The sequence below is a fragment of the Rhea americana genome, unplaced genomic scaffold (genome assembly GCF_003343005.1).
Source record: "Rhea americana isolate MKP2758 unplaced genomic scaffold, rheAme1 scaffold_2, whole genome shotgun sequence".
NCBI lineage: Eukaryota > Metazoa > Chordata > Aves > Rheiformes > Rheidae > Rhea > Rhea americana.
Genome location: NW_028186149.1, coordinates 4564239 through 4579840, shown reverse-complemented (window position 1 = coordinate 4579840; position 15602 = coordinate 4564239). Strand labels below are relative to the sequence as shown.

General features: G+C 36.5%; 1 protein-coding gene across 2 annotated transcripts in view; it reads left to right on the top strand.

The window, feature by feature from the left end:
- LIPC (lipase C, hepatic type) overlaps nucleotides 1-15602 on the top strand; it is a 56046-nt gene that overhangs the window by 33679 nt on the left and 6765 nt on the right. The window contains exons 2-6 of one of the 2 annotated variants that reach the window (XM_085303704.1): nucleotides 5877-6064; nucleotides 7359-7538; nucleotides 10066-10183; nucleotides 13114-13347; nucleotides 14705-14947. In XM_085303704.1, coding sequence (XP_085159830.1) covers nucleotides 5877-6064; nucleotides 7359-7538; nucleotides 10066-10183; nucleotides 13114-13347; nucleotides 14705-14947 — 963 coding nt within the window. The remainder of the gene's footprint in view (nucleotides 1-5876; nucleotides 6065-7358; nucleotides 7539-10065; nucleotides 10184-13113; nucleotides 13348-14704; nucleotides 14948-15602) is intronic. The other variant, XM_085303705.1, reaches the window with a different exon arrangement.

Genomic DNA, 15602 nt, shown 5'->3' with positions numbered 1-15602 from the left:
AAAAAAAAAAAAAAAAAAGCCCAAACCCTAGATCTCCCCCAAAACCCAGCCCATGTTTTAGAATTCTCACCTGGGAACTATACGAGATGGAATTTTCAATGGTTAGTCAGCAACATCCAAAAACCTAGAATAGACACAAGCAACAAAAATCAGGTCAACAAGAAGTACCTCTACTAAAAAAGATAAGGAATAGCCAACACTCTGCTTTATGATACTGTTAAAAATTAGTAACACAAACATAAATAAAGGGTGGCCTAATACATCCAGTCTACTCCTGTCATCATTTTGGTTGGCTACATTTTCAAATGGCAGAAGTCCAGACTAGATATCCAGTATCTATGATAATTTTAGMTTAGTATCTGGGTCAGCTAATGAAGGGAAAACATTAGTAAAAAAAAAGATTTTAAATATACAACAGGAATACTGACAACTATGCTTCTAGCAAGAATAGCTTTAAAGGATGTATTTGTCAAACTGAGGGACCTGAATGCTTCCATAGCATCAGCTCTTCTTTCAATTGATAAAGGTCTATTTTCTGYGATATATTGTGTTTCCAATGGGCCAGAAGTTATTAATGTGTCACTGTCTTTGCTCATTTTTACAGCAGAATTCTGTAACTCTAGGGACCTCGGCAGTTCTGTGGCTTGTTTTTCAAACATGCTGAAAACCAGTCACACTAAAATAACATGAAAATATGTAATGATAATATGTAAGCACTCTTTTAGAAACATATATTCATGTATGCAAAAAGCAGTAAGTCATCCAGAAGGTGACTGGAGATTTATTAACACTCAAATGAATCCACCCATGAACATGAAAGGAGACCACAGTAAGGCTCGGAAGGCAATTTTAAAAATATGCAATTTCTGTGGAGTGGGGTGTGTTTGTGTACACACACATATATGAAGTATTCTTATCATACTGGTCATCAAAAGCTCAGCTTCCATTCAAGTTTTCTTAATTAATGTTTCAATTRCCCTGTGGATTAGGTGAATGCCATTAAAACAGCCTCTTCAACACTCTTCAGCAAGACCTTACAGAGAAACTCTTCCTGTAGAGCTCCATGTCAGGAAGAAAGTTGCTGAACATTGTTTTTCTCAACCAAGAAAACTACCTTCCTTAATAGGGAATGACAATGCTGTACTGTAAGACGAATTTGAAACATATGACTTCGCAAATACTACAATTTTGTTCTTTAACATGATGCAGTTCTACTATATTTTGTCTTTCTCATTCCTTATGCGTCTTTAGGGAAATTTTGTGGTGAGAAGCAGATAATTTTGTGTAGTATTTTCATCCCCACTAAAAAATGACATATAAAGGAACAAATTTAGATTCAAGATCTCTCCCCATAAAAGCATACAATAGTTCATGGTTTCGAACCCTGGTCAGTGAGTGTCCAGATCTTTGTCTAGTTTCCAGCAAAAAAGTTTTCATTCATAAACCTTAAAACACTGCTATCACATCTGTAAATTTCAGAAGTCACCAAAAATTTCACTGCCAGGAAAACCATTTGTCTTCTCATCTTTTGAGGTTATTAAATCCAACGCAATTTCCTGGATTAACCTGCTCCTAYTGATAAACAGAATACTTGGTTCAAATCATCTAGAGTTTATTCCATATGGAATTGTTATTACTATTTTAATTATCYCCTTTTCAGAAAATTATACACTTGCAGACACACAGAATGGATTATTTCTTTACTAGCTTTCTCATCATACTTCATGAGCTCTTTTCATCTTGGAGTTAGTTTTATTAAAAGCAGGACACCCATGGCTTATAGCAGTAAATGCTAATAATGGCAATAAGAATGAAATTCTAATAGTGAGGAACAGTAACTGAACTCATATTTCACACAGCCCAACTCTACGTAGCATTTAGTTAGCTACTGAAGCTACTACCAGAAATGTAAATCATTTGTTTTCATCCCAGTCGACAGAAACATTTTATTTTGTTCAACCTGGAATCATTCTTTTGGTTTTACTCTATAGCAAGAAAACACAACTGTCTCATCTCAAAAGTAAAAATGTTTTATCTGTCACAACTGACTCAAAATGTTTTATGAGAAACTTTGCTACACTATATCTACAAAGCCTGCCTTCAGTTGCACTCCTACTACACCTCACCAATATCATTAACACAAAGTAAGGAAAGGTAAAAATAAATAAATAAATAAATAAATCTCCTCCAGATTATCAAGTCATGACAATTTTGCTTGCTTGTGATTAGCATGTTGCTCTGCATGAAGGTAATTTATGATAGCCTATGGATGGCCATGTTGCATTGCTTTTCCTGAAAGGATTCATGTTAGGATAGAACCTCTTCAAGAGAAGGAGGCAGTTAATTCAGCAACTGACCCACTTGAGTAGGAGCTATTTTTCCAGAGAGAAACTCTAACATGCACATATGATCTATTTTCCAGAAGTTCTTGGTACTTTCAGCTCTAACTAGCATGGGAAACTGTTTGTAGCAGTTTTATTTTGCAGTTTTTGTAAACAGACCTATGGAACTTTGCAGTTCTGAGTCACTGGTATGAAATTTTCAGTTAGAGTCTCTTCTGGGAGCCAAGTTGTCTCCAAGAAAGAAACTGTTTCTTTCTCCAAGTCATTACATGGATTAATGGCTTGAATTAGTTCTTTGTCTAAGAACACAACAGATTCTGTTGGAACTTTTCATTTTTGACAGGCATGAATGAGTTCAAACTGAATTTTTAATTCTCTCTTCTCAGACTTACTGACAAGCCAAAAGCTCACCCATTAAAGTACCACAAGTACTTTCACAGTGGACCTAAAAAGAAAACAGCTATTTATTAGTCGTGTTTTCTGCGGTATGCACAAACAATATAGAGAGCAACAATGTGCCTTTGCATTGTAACAAAGAAAGCAAAAAGAAAATGAAAATAAGGTATAAAACAAAGAAAGGATGTGTACAATGGAACAGGCACAAGTTACGTAATTTTTTGTTTTTCTTTTTGTACTAAAAATAGAATAGATTCTTATCTTTGTGTATAGACTACTCACCAAATCCTGAATAAGCCTTAAGTTAACAATATCAACATCTTTAAACTTTTCTTTCCAACTTTTTTATCCTTTAACTAGATCTTTACCTTCTCCTAGTATTATTCCATTCAGAACAGAGTTCCCTTCCCAGGGTGGGGTGGGGGGAAGAAGGCAAGCAGAAACACTTCAATATACCTTGTAACAGAAATGATCACATTCAGCCCTAACTAGCTATCACAAAAGTGCCATTAGGGAGAAAAAAAAAAAAAAAAACTAACTAGCTATCACAAAAGTGCCATTAGGGAGAGAAAAAAAAAAAAATATTCTACTGGAAAATAATTTCAACAAGATATTACCAACAAACTCTATGTGCTGCTTACTTCCTGGAGCTCTCAGTCAGAACTGAACTGGTCAANAAAAAAAAAAAAAAAAAAAAAAAGGCAAAACACCACATTACTGAAGCTAAGACTTTTTGACACAAAAACTTCACCAACTTTGAGGCTTTTTAAATTCCAGCGCCTGTAAATAGCTGAACAGCTTTTTCTTGCCATAACATTTGTTAGATACGAAACATAACGTTGTCTGGAGTTACTTGGAATTTACAATAATTAGTGACAGAAGGAAAACAATGCACATCCACTGTAATGCAGTTTGGGAACTTTATTTTGCCAGGATAGGGGACTGGCACTGACTTAATCAAATTAAATATGCTGGGTTTTATCATGTTTTTAATTATAAGAAAATAAAATACTGAATAAAGTTTGCCAGAAGATTCATTGAGATGCAATACAGTCTGACTGAAAACTAGGATGCTTTCATGTTATAATTTTTTGTGCTGTGTATTACAAGATTCCACTACAGCAAATTTATAAGCATGGAAGAATCACATCACTAAATATGCTTGAATGATAAAAGTTCATCTGTAAATGTATCAGAATTACCTTGTAAATTGCCCAAGTCTTGTTAAGAAAACAATGTCATAGAACCTTTGGATGTATTCACCAATTTAATATAGAAATGAATACACTATGGCTTAAGATGTTTTCTGAAAGCATGGACAGACATAAGAGTTGTGATGTATAAAAATACCAATACTTTATAATGTGCTGAATTCAAAGATAAAAATACAATGAAATACTAGCATTGTAATAATAGTAAAAAAAAAACACTAACAAGTTTTATTTTTCACGGATAAAAGTTCCTTAGCACAAGAACAAAACTGAACTAATGCAAATTCAGTTCCCACAGACATTTCAAGTTCTTTCCTAGCAAAGAAAATACTCCCTTTTCCCCTCCAAGMAGATTTCGTGATATATTAGTTAGGCCTAATAAAAACAAAAGCTTTTTCCCTGACCAGTTTAGCAGTGCTGCTGAGCAGCTGTTGCAGCTTACATTGGTATCACTTGAACGCAGTAACAAGAACTATTCACACTCTTCTACATATGGATAATTAGTACCTTGTACATAAGCATCATTGTTCTCTTTTCCTACCAAAACCATCTTGCCTGATGCATCTTAGAATTGCATTTTTCCTTTCTCACAACCAAATCACAAGAATGACTCATAGTGAGTTTTATTATTGATTACTAACAGCCAAGTCTTTTTACCCTTATGTCACTTCCTATTTATGAGCACCATTTATAGAGAAATTCTTATCAGCTGTATGACCTTGCACTTTACAGTAGGAGATTTCTACCCATTTCTACTGGTGTATTCTCAAGGTCATCTAGCTCTTAGTGCTTAAACTTTTGGTCTCCTCAATTTTAGCAAATTCTTCCCAACTTCTGTCAGTCTTATACCTCTCTATCTACCCTATTAATGAAAACAGTAAAACACGATTAGCCCCTAAAACAGTCCCCAAGGAACTCCATCAGCAAAATCCATCCACTCTAAAAAAAAATTTTTTTTAAACACAAATAACTAGCCTCTCATTTATCTAGTTCATCACCCCCTTACAGTTCCCTCTCCTTACTAATCCACATTCTCTGTAGTTTAATTAATGATTCATTACACAGATTATTTCCAGACAAATAAAATTAAATAATTTGGACTCTTATCAGAAAGCAGCATCAGGCTTGCTTGTCCCAACGTGCTTTTTGCAAGTTTCTGTTTTACTTTATCCCATTTTTCAACTGTTTTCCTATATTCATATTTTTCCTTATAAATTCAGTGTTGGTGAAACCACAGTTGGCTAATTCACCTTGCCCCTACTTTTCTTAAGTATAGGTATTTTTGCCGTTCTCCAGTCATATGGGACTATCCCAGATACTTAATAGACAATTCTGAAAATGCTGTCCTATACCTACCAAACTATTTTATAAACAACAACAAAGTACAGAAACATTTCATCTTGGCCTTTTAGAGAAAAAGGATCACTTATGACATGGTCTAATAGTTTAAGCAGTTACCTAAATCTCTAAGCAGAGTTATAACCCTGACTAAATACTTGTTTTAGTGTAATGATGCTTGCTCAGCAACTACTAGCAGATGCACRTTAGTAAAACTTCCCCTGCAAAGTTAACAGCCTATGAATGTGCTTGCCTATGCATGCAACRACAGTATAGATTCACAACATCTGTACCTACCTTTTACAATATCTATGTATTCAATGAAGGACTGGAACAAGATCAATGTTTTCCATATAATTGTTACTGCTCAAATAGATGGAATCAGATGCACATCTAGATTGTCTCAGCTTTGAAAGAGATCCTTTTTTGACCCAAACTTTGCAGCTGAGGCCCAACTCAGTTAGAGAGCAATAACACATAGCTAGAATTTCAATCTTACTAGTTTACTTTGTCTTAGACTGTGTTTCATGAGTAACTTCTTCAGGTTTTAGATTCCATCCTATTATGACTATTATGAATTTTATTTCAGAGGCACTGGGATCACAGAATCAGCACACTAGAACAAAGAAAGATCAGCAAAGCTTAGAAACCAAATTTCGACTCTATACAGACAGAACTGAAGAAGGCTGTTTGATTTTGTTTAATCAGTTGGAGACTCTTGACCAATGCAGTTTCAATGCCTCTCTTCCTCTGGTGATGATAGTCCATGGCTGGTCGGTATGAACATGCATTTTCTAATTCAAGCTACATCTGATTTGATATACTTTCCTTCTCAATATGCTAGTGCCAAAAGTAACTTCAGAAGAAAGGCTGGGACTAGAAAAATGGTGGGTTTCGTTAGCAGGAATGATGGCTAGAAATAATAAAGTGGGTATTCCCCATGGAGATTCTGAAGGAACACTCAACAAGCAATTTTTCATGTGGGAGTCCCATGCCAGGGATTAGATTCAGCCCTGGTTTAAAGCCWGCACAGTTCAAACAAGTAGCTGAATTAATGGGCTATCTCTCTGGAGGACTGAATACCACTTTCATTTCTCTGGTATGTTCACYGCCAGATAGTTACAGACTTATTGCAAAGCTGTGCACACAATCTCCCTACATCTCTCTTTCAGTACACCTTTAAGGAGAACTTCTCTATAAGCTTTTCAGGTGAAAATAAAGCTCTCAGCATCAATGAATTATCACTGAACTGTTTTCAGTTAAAAATGTTTTTTTAAAAAAAAAAAAGCAAAGACAACAAACAAAAGTATCTACCAAAAAAGCATCACTCAAATGCACACCAGTACTATGCTAGAGGGAATTTTGATCAGCTTCTCAGCTGTAAATAGAAAGGAGGATAGGAAATCACGTCGTTTTAACAGACACTTAATTCTCATAGAACTAGTGTCATCACAGAAGGTAGTAAAAGGCATCTTTGTGGTGCATCTRCAACTACGCAACCAGAAAAACTGTGAATCACGCCCTTGACACATATAACTCTCAACAAAAACAACAGCAGATCTATGAACAGAATATTGCCATAGAGTACTTCAGCCAAATTTCCCAATTAAGAATTTGTTCAAAACCTATATCCTCCTCAAAGTCAAATTATGGACCTATGGCTGCTGCCACTCAAGTCAACTTTCACATTAATTTCACAGGCAGAAGCATTAGGCTCTTAGAGGAAAAGGTACGGAAACTCAGCTTTGAGATTCTCAAACTCTGTTAAAAGCCCAGAAAAGATCAGGATATTCTACTAAATCAGTAATATCAACTATCCCTGGCATTCCACTGACAGAGCTTACATCACAAGACCTAAAGTATTCTACAGTTCTCATATTGATTCTTAATGAATTTTTTGTCCACCCCAAAAAAAATTGACATCCCTAAAATCTAATGATCAGCACTAACCTTCCTTTGTCTACATTCTGTTTTCTGTTTCTTTGAGCTTTTCACAGGGAATGTTTGGCAAGGACTATTTTCTCTTAAAGATTTTTTTTTTCATTTCACTTTTTTTAATTGATCAAAACAGGTAGATGGGATTTTGGAAGGCTGGATTTGGAAAATGGCAGCAGCTCTGAAGTCTCAGCGCAAACCAATTAATGTGATCATTGCAGACTGGCTTACACTTGCTCATCAGCACTATCCCATAGCTGTACAGAATACACGCTACATAGGACAGGAGATAGCAGATTTCCTGGAATGGTTGGAGGTAAGAGTCACCAAATCGAAGCAAGTTTCTTTAGGAAATAGATATTTACTTGTTTCTTATGCTTCTACCACAGTTCTGAAATATTACGTTGGTTAATGCAGTCTGTTTCAATCACTTAAGTTTCTTCAATACACCGTAAAATTTTCTTCCATAAACTTTCAGATGACTTCATAAAAATTTTATCACACAAGAGAGAAAAGTAAGTAGTATTGTTTATTGAAATACTTTGATATGTATTTAGAGGTGAGCTCATTTCAGGCTACTTGCTTGCTATGTTCCATTAGCATGTGTGCAGATAGCTGACATTTTATTTGAATTATGAAACTATTCAATAATACTTCAAGTTCAGAATTCAGTAAAAGAAACTCAGAGACTAAGAGCCCTACACTTTGAAAGCACGCACACATCATTTGCAAGTGGTTAATTCAATGAAATGAGTTTTTGATTTGTGTTTTATTTCARGATTTAATGCAGAATTCAGGCATGACATTGTGCCTTGTTTTTGCCTCAGTTCCCCACATTATTCTAAAATAATGGCCTGGAGATCCACAATATAAAAGGAGACCTTTTAAGAMGACACACATTGCATAACAGAAGGCACAAAGGCAGTAATGAATGGAGTCATGCTAGAATACTGGCTACTCATCAAAACCACTGCCACACAGGGAACAGTGGCCATGTCTTACAGCTGTTCTATCTATACCAGATGCCAGACTTGAAAATGCTACACAGGAGTCTGCAARGGCTCTTATCTCCAGCACTTATTTAAGACAAGGCAGAAAGCAAATCACTAGAATGAGAATCAAGCAATACTAATCATGCAAGCTATGCAGCTCTCGTTTCACCTAGTACCAATTCAAGCTCCCCAATTTGAAATGAAATTACACCACCCAAAGAATTTTTGAATACATTAATTTAAATATGGTAAGGCCTGAGGAAGGGAAAAATACTTCAAAACAGAGAGATTTGTAGCAAATATCACTGAAAAAATGAAACTGCTTTCAACAGGAATGGTAAGGGTAGAAGAAGTTATCAGATGAGGTGCCCAGTTAGGGAGAGCAGGCATTAGAGACAGGGCAGAAGAACCAGTGTCAACATTTTCCTTTGTGACACTACAGAAACCTTTGCTCTTGTTCAAATGTGGTCTAAGTTGCTGAAGACCTAAAGTCATATTTTGAAGCTGTGCAATTATTGAATGAATCAAATGGTGGACTTTGTTCAGTTCCCAGGAGGACACACCACACTGTCAACAAAAATGACAGACTGATTTCTCCAGCGTCAGCAAACAAATCAAGGCTTGAATAAGTGACTTCTTGCTACAGCACTGTACCTAGCTTCTCTTGCACCATGACATGTAGCAGGATTTAAATAGACCATCACTTCTCAGAGAATGCAATTCACTTAAGAAAGAATGTTTAAGTAGTGAACATTCCTTCTGTTGAAAAGTACCCTCAGTGAATTTAATGGTAAAAACCCTTCATTCCAATTCTTCCAATTCTCACAACTGTCTTTCTGCTCTACTTACACTCAGAAGAGTRCTTGAAATATCCTCAACAGGAGTAACAAAAGCTGCAGTGCTGTGCAACATTTTAATCAAGAATGAAAATAAAACAAATCTTACGGCTTTTAGTCCAAGAATTAACAGGGCATGATCTCTAGCTCAATAACATCTGCTAAGAAAGCTGTAAGAGCTCCCCCTCTCTCAAAAAAAGTGCCAACTTCCACCTCATCTTCACAAGAGACAGGTAGAGACTGCAAAGGATTCCACTGGAACAGGCAATATCCACATTGAAGCAAAAACGGAAGCTTGCTTTTCTTGCAAGAGTGCACCATATTTTTCTTTACAARTCAGAAAAAATTTGAGCGTCGTAGTTCACATGAAAGATTTAAGACCTAGATAGTACTAGTTACTTAGAGAGAATGGTCTGAAGTTCGTTCTGCTTCAACAGGCATGTTTCAGATCAGATACCTAGATTTGTACAAATTTGTCCAAGAAACATCATTGCCATATCTTACACTTAAGTATGTCTAACGAATGTGGCAATACTTTGGCTTCTAATTTGGCTTGCGTTAGTATCTCAGGCAAAAGAAACAATGGCACCTTTGACATCTTCTATAAATTCTGGGGCTTTGGGGTTCTTTTTGTTTGTTTTATATGCTGAATTTAAAGGATAGCTATCCAGGCTGTAGCCATAGGAAAGTTGCAGACAACAATGCTACCTTTTCAACAYTTGCAAAAAATAGTTACAAAATCCTGCCATCTGCCATTTTTATCTATGGTTTTCCTGAACAAACTACTTCAGTAGCAGTGCCCAAATGCATGGTATTTTTCTGATGCATGAAAAGAAGGAAAAGAACATTCAGCCAGCCAGGACAGTAAGTGTGTGACTAATGCATGTCATGTGACATCATCAACATACAAATTTCTTGTATTACAGGTCATGCCATTCCCAGCTTGCAAAAAGCGTTTTACTGTTTTAAATTTTCACATTTTCTGCATCTAAACTAAGCTGCTGCTGTCTTCTAGGAATCCATTCAATTTTCCAGAAGCAATGTTCATCTAATTGGGTATAGCCTAGGAGCTCATGTTTCGGGGTTTGCTGGCAGTTATATCAGTGGTACAAACAAGCTCGGAAGAATTACAGGTAAAAAAAAAATAACTTCAATAAAAATAACAGTCAACTGGTGTCTTTGCTCAAGTTACGTAGGCATTTGACATATACTTTACATTAAGACTAAAAACTCTTTATTCTTATTCTTACTAATTGCATCGATAGTGTTGCTCATGCTGGAATTTTAATTATAGCCACCAGCTAAGGTTTGAATTTAATTTTCTTTTCAGACTCATGTCTCCAGGTAAATCCATGCTGTAGGTAGTCTCCTTTTCCAACAGCATCCACTCCRAACTGTAAAATACTCATGCATGGGCAACTTAATCTACTTCTGTAATACTTTAAACTCAGACTATGAGACTAGTGATTAATGGAATGTATGAATTATAAATACCATATTGTACACRTAGAGAGAAAATATTAGAAAGGTAAAGTGTGGCTATATTATCTTAAGTAAAACACGGTAGAAAGCTCTAATATGCCCTTAAAAGAAGACTGTTTCATATAATGTAATCTAAAAGAGCCCAGAAACACAACATTTTAACCTGTATGCTGTGGGTGGGGGAAATCAGATCCAAAGCTTTGATCAGATCATTATCTCTGAAAGAGCTATCTGGAGGACCAGATCCTGAGCGTCTTCCTAAAACAAAGCTTTTTTTACTTGTTGGCACAAACTTACAGAAGTTACCTGTCTGTCCCTACATGATCAAGACCAAATCCACACATAGTCTGAACATGTGTCCCTACAAGCTGCCTTCCCCTACCCTCCATGTGCAACCTCCCTTGCAGAGATGCCAAAGCAAATTATCTGTAGAACTTGTGCACCCATTTAATAGCCTTGTCACCACCCGCTATCAGCATCATGGGGGTGTCTAAAGCTGAGGAAATACAACACATGGTTGTGTTCACTTAGTTTACCACCTGATTATCAGCATTTCAGAAAAACTGAAGTTAGCAGTGATATATGCAGAAAAAAATCACATCAGTCAAAAGCTCGATAAAGTCACACTGCACATTTTCAACTTTTCTTTTTTATCTGTATCATCATTTTTTTTCCTCGATAGTCCCATAGTTACTGAATAGCAACATTTGCCATAGTTTAAAAGTTCCTCCCACAGGCAGAAATTAAGATGAAAATTTACTGAAAACTCTTCTCAAAATAAAGTAGCCTCTCACACAYAGTATTTCTAGTTATGATCTTTCCTAACTCAATCCAAATTACAACATATGGAATATAAAAGCATAAGGACTAGAAAACATAAACCAAAGATTCAAGTTACATATTGAGTTTATCTTGTATCTATTCCCAGTAACACCTTAAACTAAAGGTTAGCTACCAATTTTCAATCTCCTTCAGACACTATCCTGATCCAAAACCTATTCTTTTGAGCTTCAGTTGTCCCATTCAGTAATATCTTCATTGTTAGCAATCCATTTTAAAAAGAAAATTACATTAAGGAAATCAATTAGCCATCCTTTAGCTTTTCARTTGTGGTACACTGGTCTTAACAGTGAACTGAAGTCAATTCCCTTGTGACAAAATTATAGTCCTGGATTATATTTTACAAGCGTATCATAAGAGTATTCCTAATAGATGCTTAAAGCAAACATAAAAGTTAACCAGAACACTTGATTGTGCTGACTAGTGACATTTTGAGCCTCCTGCAATGTTCTGTAATTGTGCAGAGTGCAATGAATACACATGTATGAGGCTATTGCTATATTGCACACAACACCATATCTAATGCACAATGACAGCTTAAAAGAAAAAAAAAATAAAAGTGATCTTACATGAGGACTGCATCAGCTACAATGTTTAAATTACCAGAAAGAACATTCTACTTTAATCTGATCTACAAGACAAACAAAACCATAGTTTGAAGTCCCAAATCTTATCTTAGATTCATTGTCACATACCATAGTGTGTCCTATACAATCAGCTCTTGTGACAGGGCCTGCATATCAAGAAGTTGATTTTATATCACGYCTGTGTGTATATGCTCAAGGATATCAGCTCATCAGCACTGCTTGTTCAGACTGTATTAGTAAATCAAATCATCATAATGGGTAAAAACATCAAAACATATTATTATGTTTTTTCAACAAAAATTATTCAGACTTAACTATAACCTCCAGGAGTTCACATGGATTAGAAGTATTTAAAAAAGGCATGTAGAATGGCATCTTTACTTGTATTGCCTAATTACCTACACTTTCAGTCTTGTTCAGTTACATCTATGCAATTTCATTAGTCCATAGGATTGATCAAAAAAAAAAAATCACATCTAGAAACTGGTCCTCAAAGACAAAAAGCAGCTTTAAACTATATGGGCAGTCCCTTCTCACAAATCAGTTCTCCTTAAAAAAAAAAAATATATATATATATAAAATAAGCACTTTACCAAAGCATCCAGTAGTGAACTAAAACTAACTGGCTTCCCAAAGCAGAATTTTATTTTTCAGAACACAATAATACATTGGCTTGAAATCTTTTAATGTTGAAAACRTATTATAAATAACATGTAGCCGACATAGAACTCTTCTGATCCACAAGAGAAGTTTTATAAAATTTCAGATCCCAAATGTGGGTTAAAAGTCAACCTTGTTGTGGGACTGCTGTGTTCAAAAGGGCCTCTTAAATGTGTGACCTTTAGAGTATGAAAGAACAAAATTAAGTAAACAATCCTCAAGAGACAAAGTAGTAATGAGCATGGTTTGTCTATAACAAACACATCTATCTCTTTGGGCCAACGTCCTTGTGCATGTAGCAGTTACAGTGTTTATATTTACCTTTTGGTAATCATGTACCCTCTGCAAGGCAAGTGCTTAGCATTATTTCTATAAATGACTTCAGTAAAATTACCAGTGTGGTCAGTTTTTTAATGTTTATCACCAACTTCCTTCATAACAGTAAAAGAGCCCACCTGCACTRTATCACAACTGTATTATTGCATTTATTGTAGGCCTTGACCCTGCTGGTCCCCTGTTTGAAGGAATGTCACCAACAGATCGTTTATCTCCAGATGATGCAAACTTCGTAGATGCAATTCATACATTCACTAAGCAGCACATGGGTCTCAGCGTTGGCATCAAACAGCCTGTGGCCCATTTTGACTTTTATCCCAATGGAGGCACCTTTCAGCCTGGCTGTCACATCATGCACATGTATAATCACATTGCACAGTATGGAATAACTGGTAAGAACCAATGAGACAAAGTCTATTGCATCTAGACTGACAGTATCTCTGGGAAGCTTTACATATCTCTGTGGACTTAAAAGAATATCTAATGGGAGTATTATTTCCTATTATATGCAAGGCAGTTTCCTTTCTAGAAACTGGTTATCTGACTTGTACATATATTGTACTTACTCTTTTCCTACTGACTCCAGTAAGAAATTTGGCTGCTTAGCACTTCTGAAAATGAGGTCATGAGCATCCTGCTGTCAAGCACTTTGAAATTATTCCAAAGGTATTCGTTTTGGTGGTAGAGGAAATGAGAAAACTTTTTCTAATTAAGTCATATACATCTAGTGTACAATTAATTATTTCAAATCAAACAAAACACAATGCTATACTACTCACCTCCTTAATTTACCCTTCTCCTTCAGTTGTGCAGCAGATGACGCTGTCTCTAGGTCCTGACTGCCAGTGTTCTAGGCTGCTTTAAATAYAGAAGCCCAGTTACGATGCACCTAAACATAAACGTACAGAGAAACTGATGCAACATACCGCAGAGAGATGAAGCACTGATGCACACTGCCAAATCTCTGAAAAACCTCAAATAAGTACTTTTCATCTAGCATACTGCACTGTCAAAATTTTCTCAACTATCATCACACTATCAAAAAAGTAGGCCTTACTTGTTAGCAGATAATTCATGAAAAAGTGAAGCCAGGCATGAGCTAGAAAGCTAGTCAGTGAAAACATGTAAAACAATCCACTGTGATATATCCCAATTACACAGAATAAAATAATTGTCATAATTTCATGATACTGATAGAAAAGAAGGAAAAAGACAAACTTATTCCTCATTTATTTTTATATAAGTATTCAATACATTTTCACTCCCTTTTCTCCATAATAGCTGCAAGCAAAAGTGACAAGAGGGTTTGTTATTCTGATAGGGTCAAAATATAACATTACCGCAGAAGCATTCAAAATTCAACAGTGTTCTACCATTCAGAGTAAGACTAGCCTTTAATGTAGTGTGGTCTGAAAAGGCTRCATAACAGCATATTGTATTTCATATTGATCTGAGCAGCCAAGACAGTGAAATCAAGGTACAAATTTACAGTCTTGTACTGGCAGGCTATACCATGTTAAGTAGTAAATTATGGCAATCTATTTAATTTTACTAACACAGATGTTCAGACAGTAACGTTTGGATGATTTTAAGAGATCACTATATGTATGACTACTGAGACAAAAATCATGACATTTTAGTAGTAAAGGGGGGGGGGAAACAACATTCATGGCTGCTTACTCTATTCCTCCCTAGCTGGCATAAGAAATAGAAACAAGAGCATATAAAACTGTYATGATTTTTTTCTAGGCATTGCTCAAACGGTGAAATGCGCCCACGAGAGGTCAGTTCATCTGTTCATCGACTCCCTGCTTCACAAGGACAAGCAAAGCACGGCCTACTGGTGCAATGACATCAGCACCTTCGAGCAAGGGATGTGCCTCAGCTGCCGAAAGAACCGCTGCAACACTCTGGGCTACAACATCCGAGAGGAAAGGCTCCCCAAGAGCAGGCGTCTCTTTCTGAAGACAAGAGCACATATGCCTTTCAAAGGTTCGTGGGAACGCGTGCCAGTCTCCAGGCTGGTAACGAGCTGTGAGAATAAGCCTAAGCTCTGTGGTCCCTTGTACTCATCTATTAAAGCTTATAAAATCTATGGGGATCGTTGGCCCGTCAGGGCAGCTGAGCATCCCGGTAGGCTGCCCGCAGATCCTGGCTCTTAGTATTTCTATGGGGAAAAGCACCTTGCCTACTTACCACGCACTGTGTGTGGATTCATGGCCTCTGAGCTGCTCCAGGTCCCRACTGTCAGGACTTGCCAGCAATAATTGTTCTGTTTGAGTTTATTGTAACATAGGCAGGCTAATAGCCAAGCCAAAAAGGCAGGAAAATTGCTCCAGCAGGCCTGTAAAACTCCTTACTCCAAGCATGACCAAATTTTGTCTGTAATTAGTCTACGAGAAGACACAAATTATTACTTTTCCAGCAACAGGCAGACAAGTGAGAATAGCAGGAGTTTTTCATAGGACACAATTGTAGCACAAAAATAAAGCGACTCGAGCTTTATCTCCATTAAATTACTTCATCAACAGAACAATGTGCCAGTTTTCTCGCTGAGCTCGCAGAGACAACCAGTGTCACATATTACACGCGTTGCGAGGGGCAGGGAACACAGCCTCAGGTAGAAACGGGGCCACGGGGCCGCGGC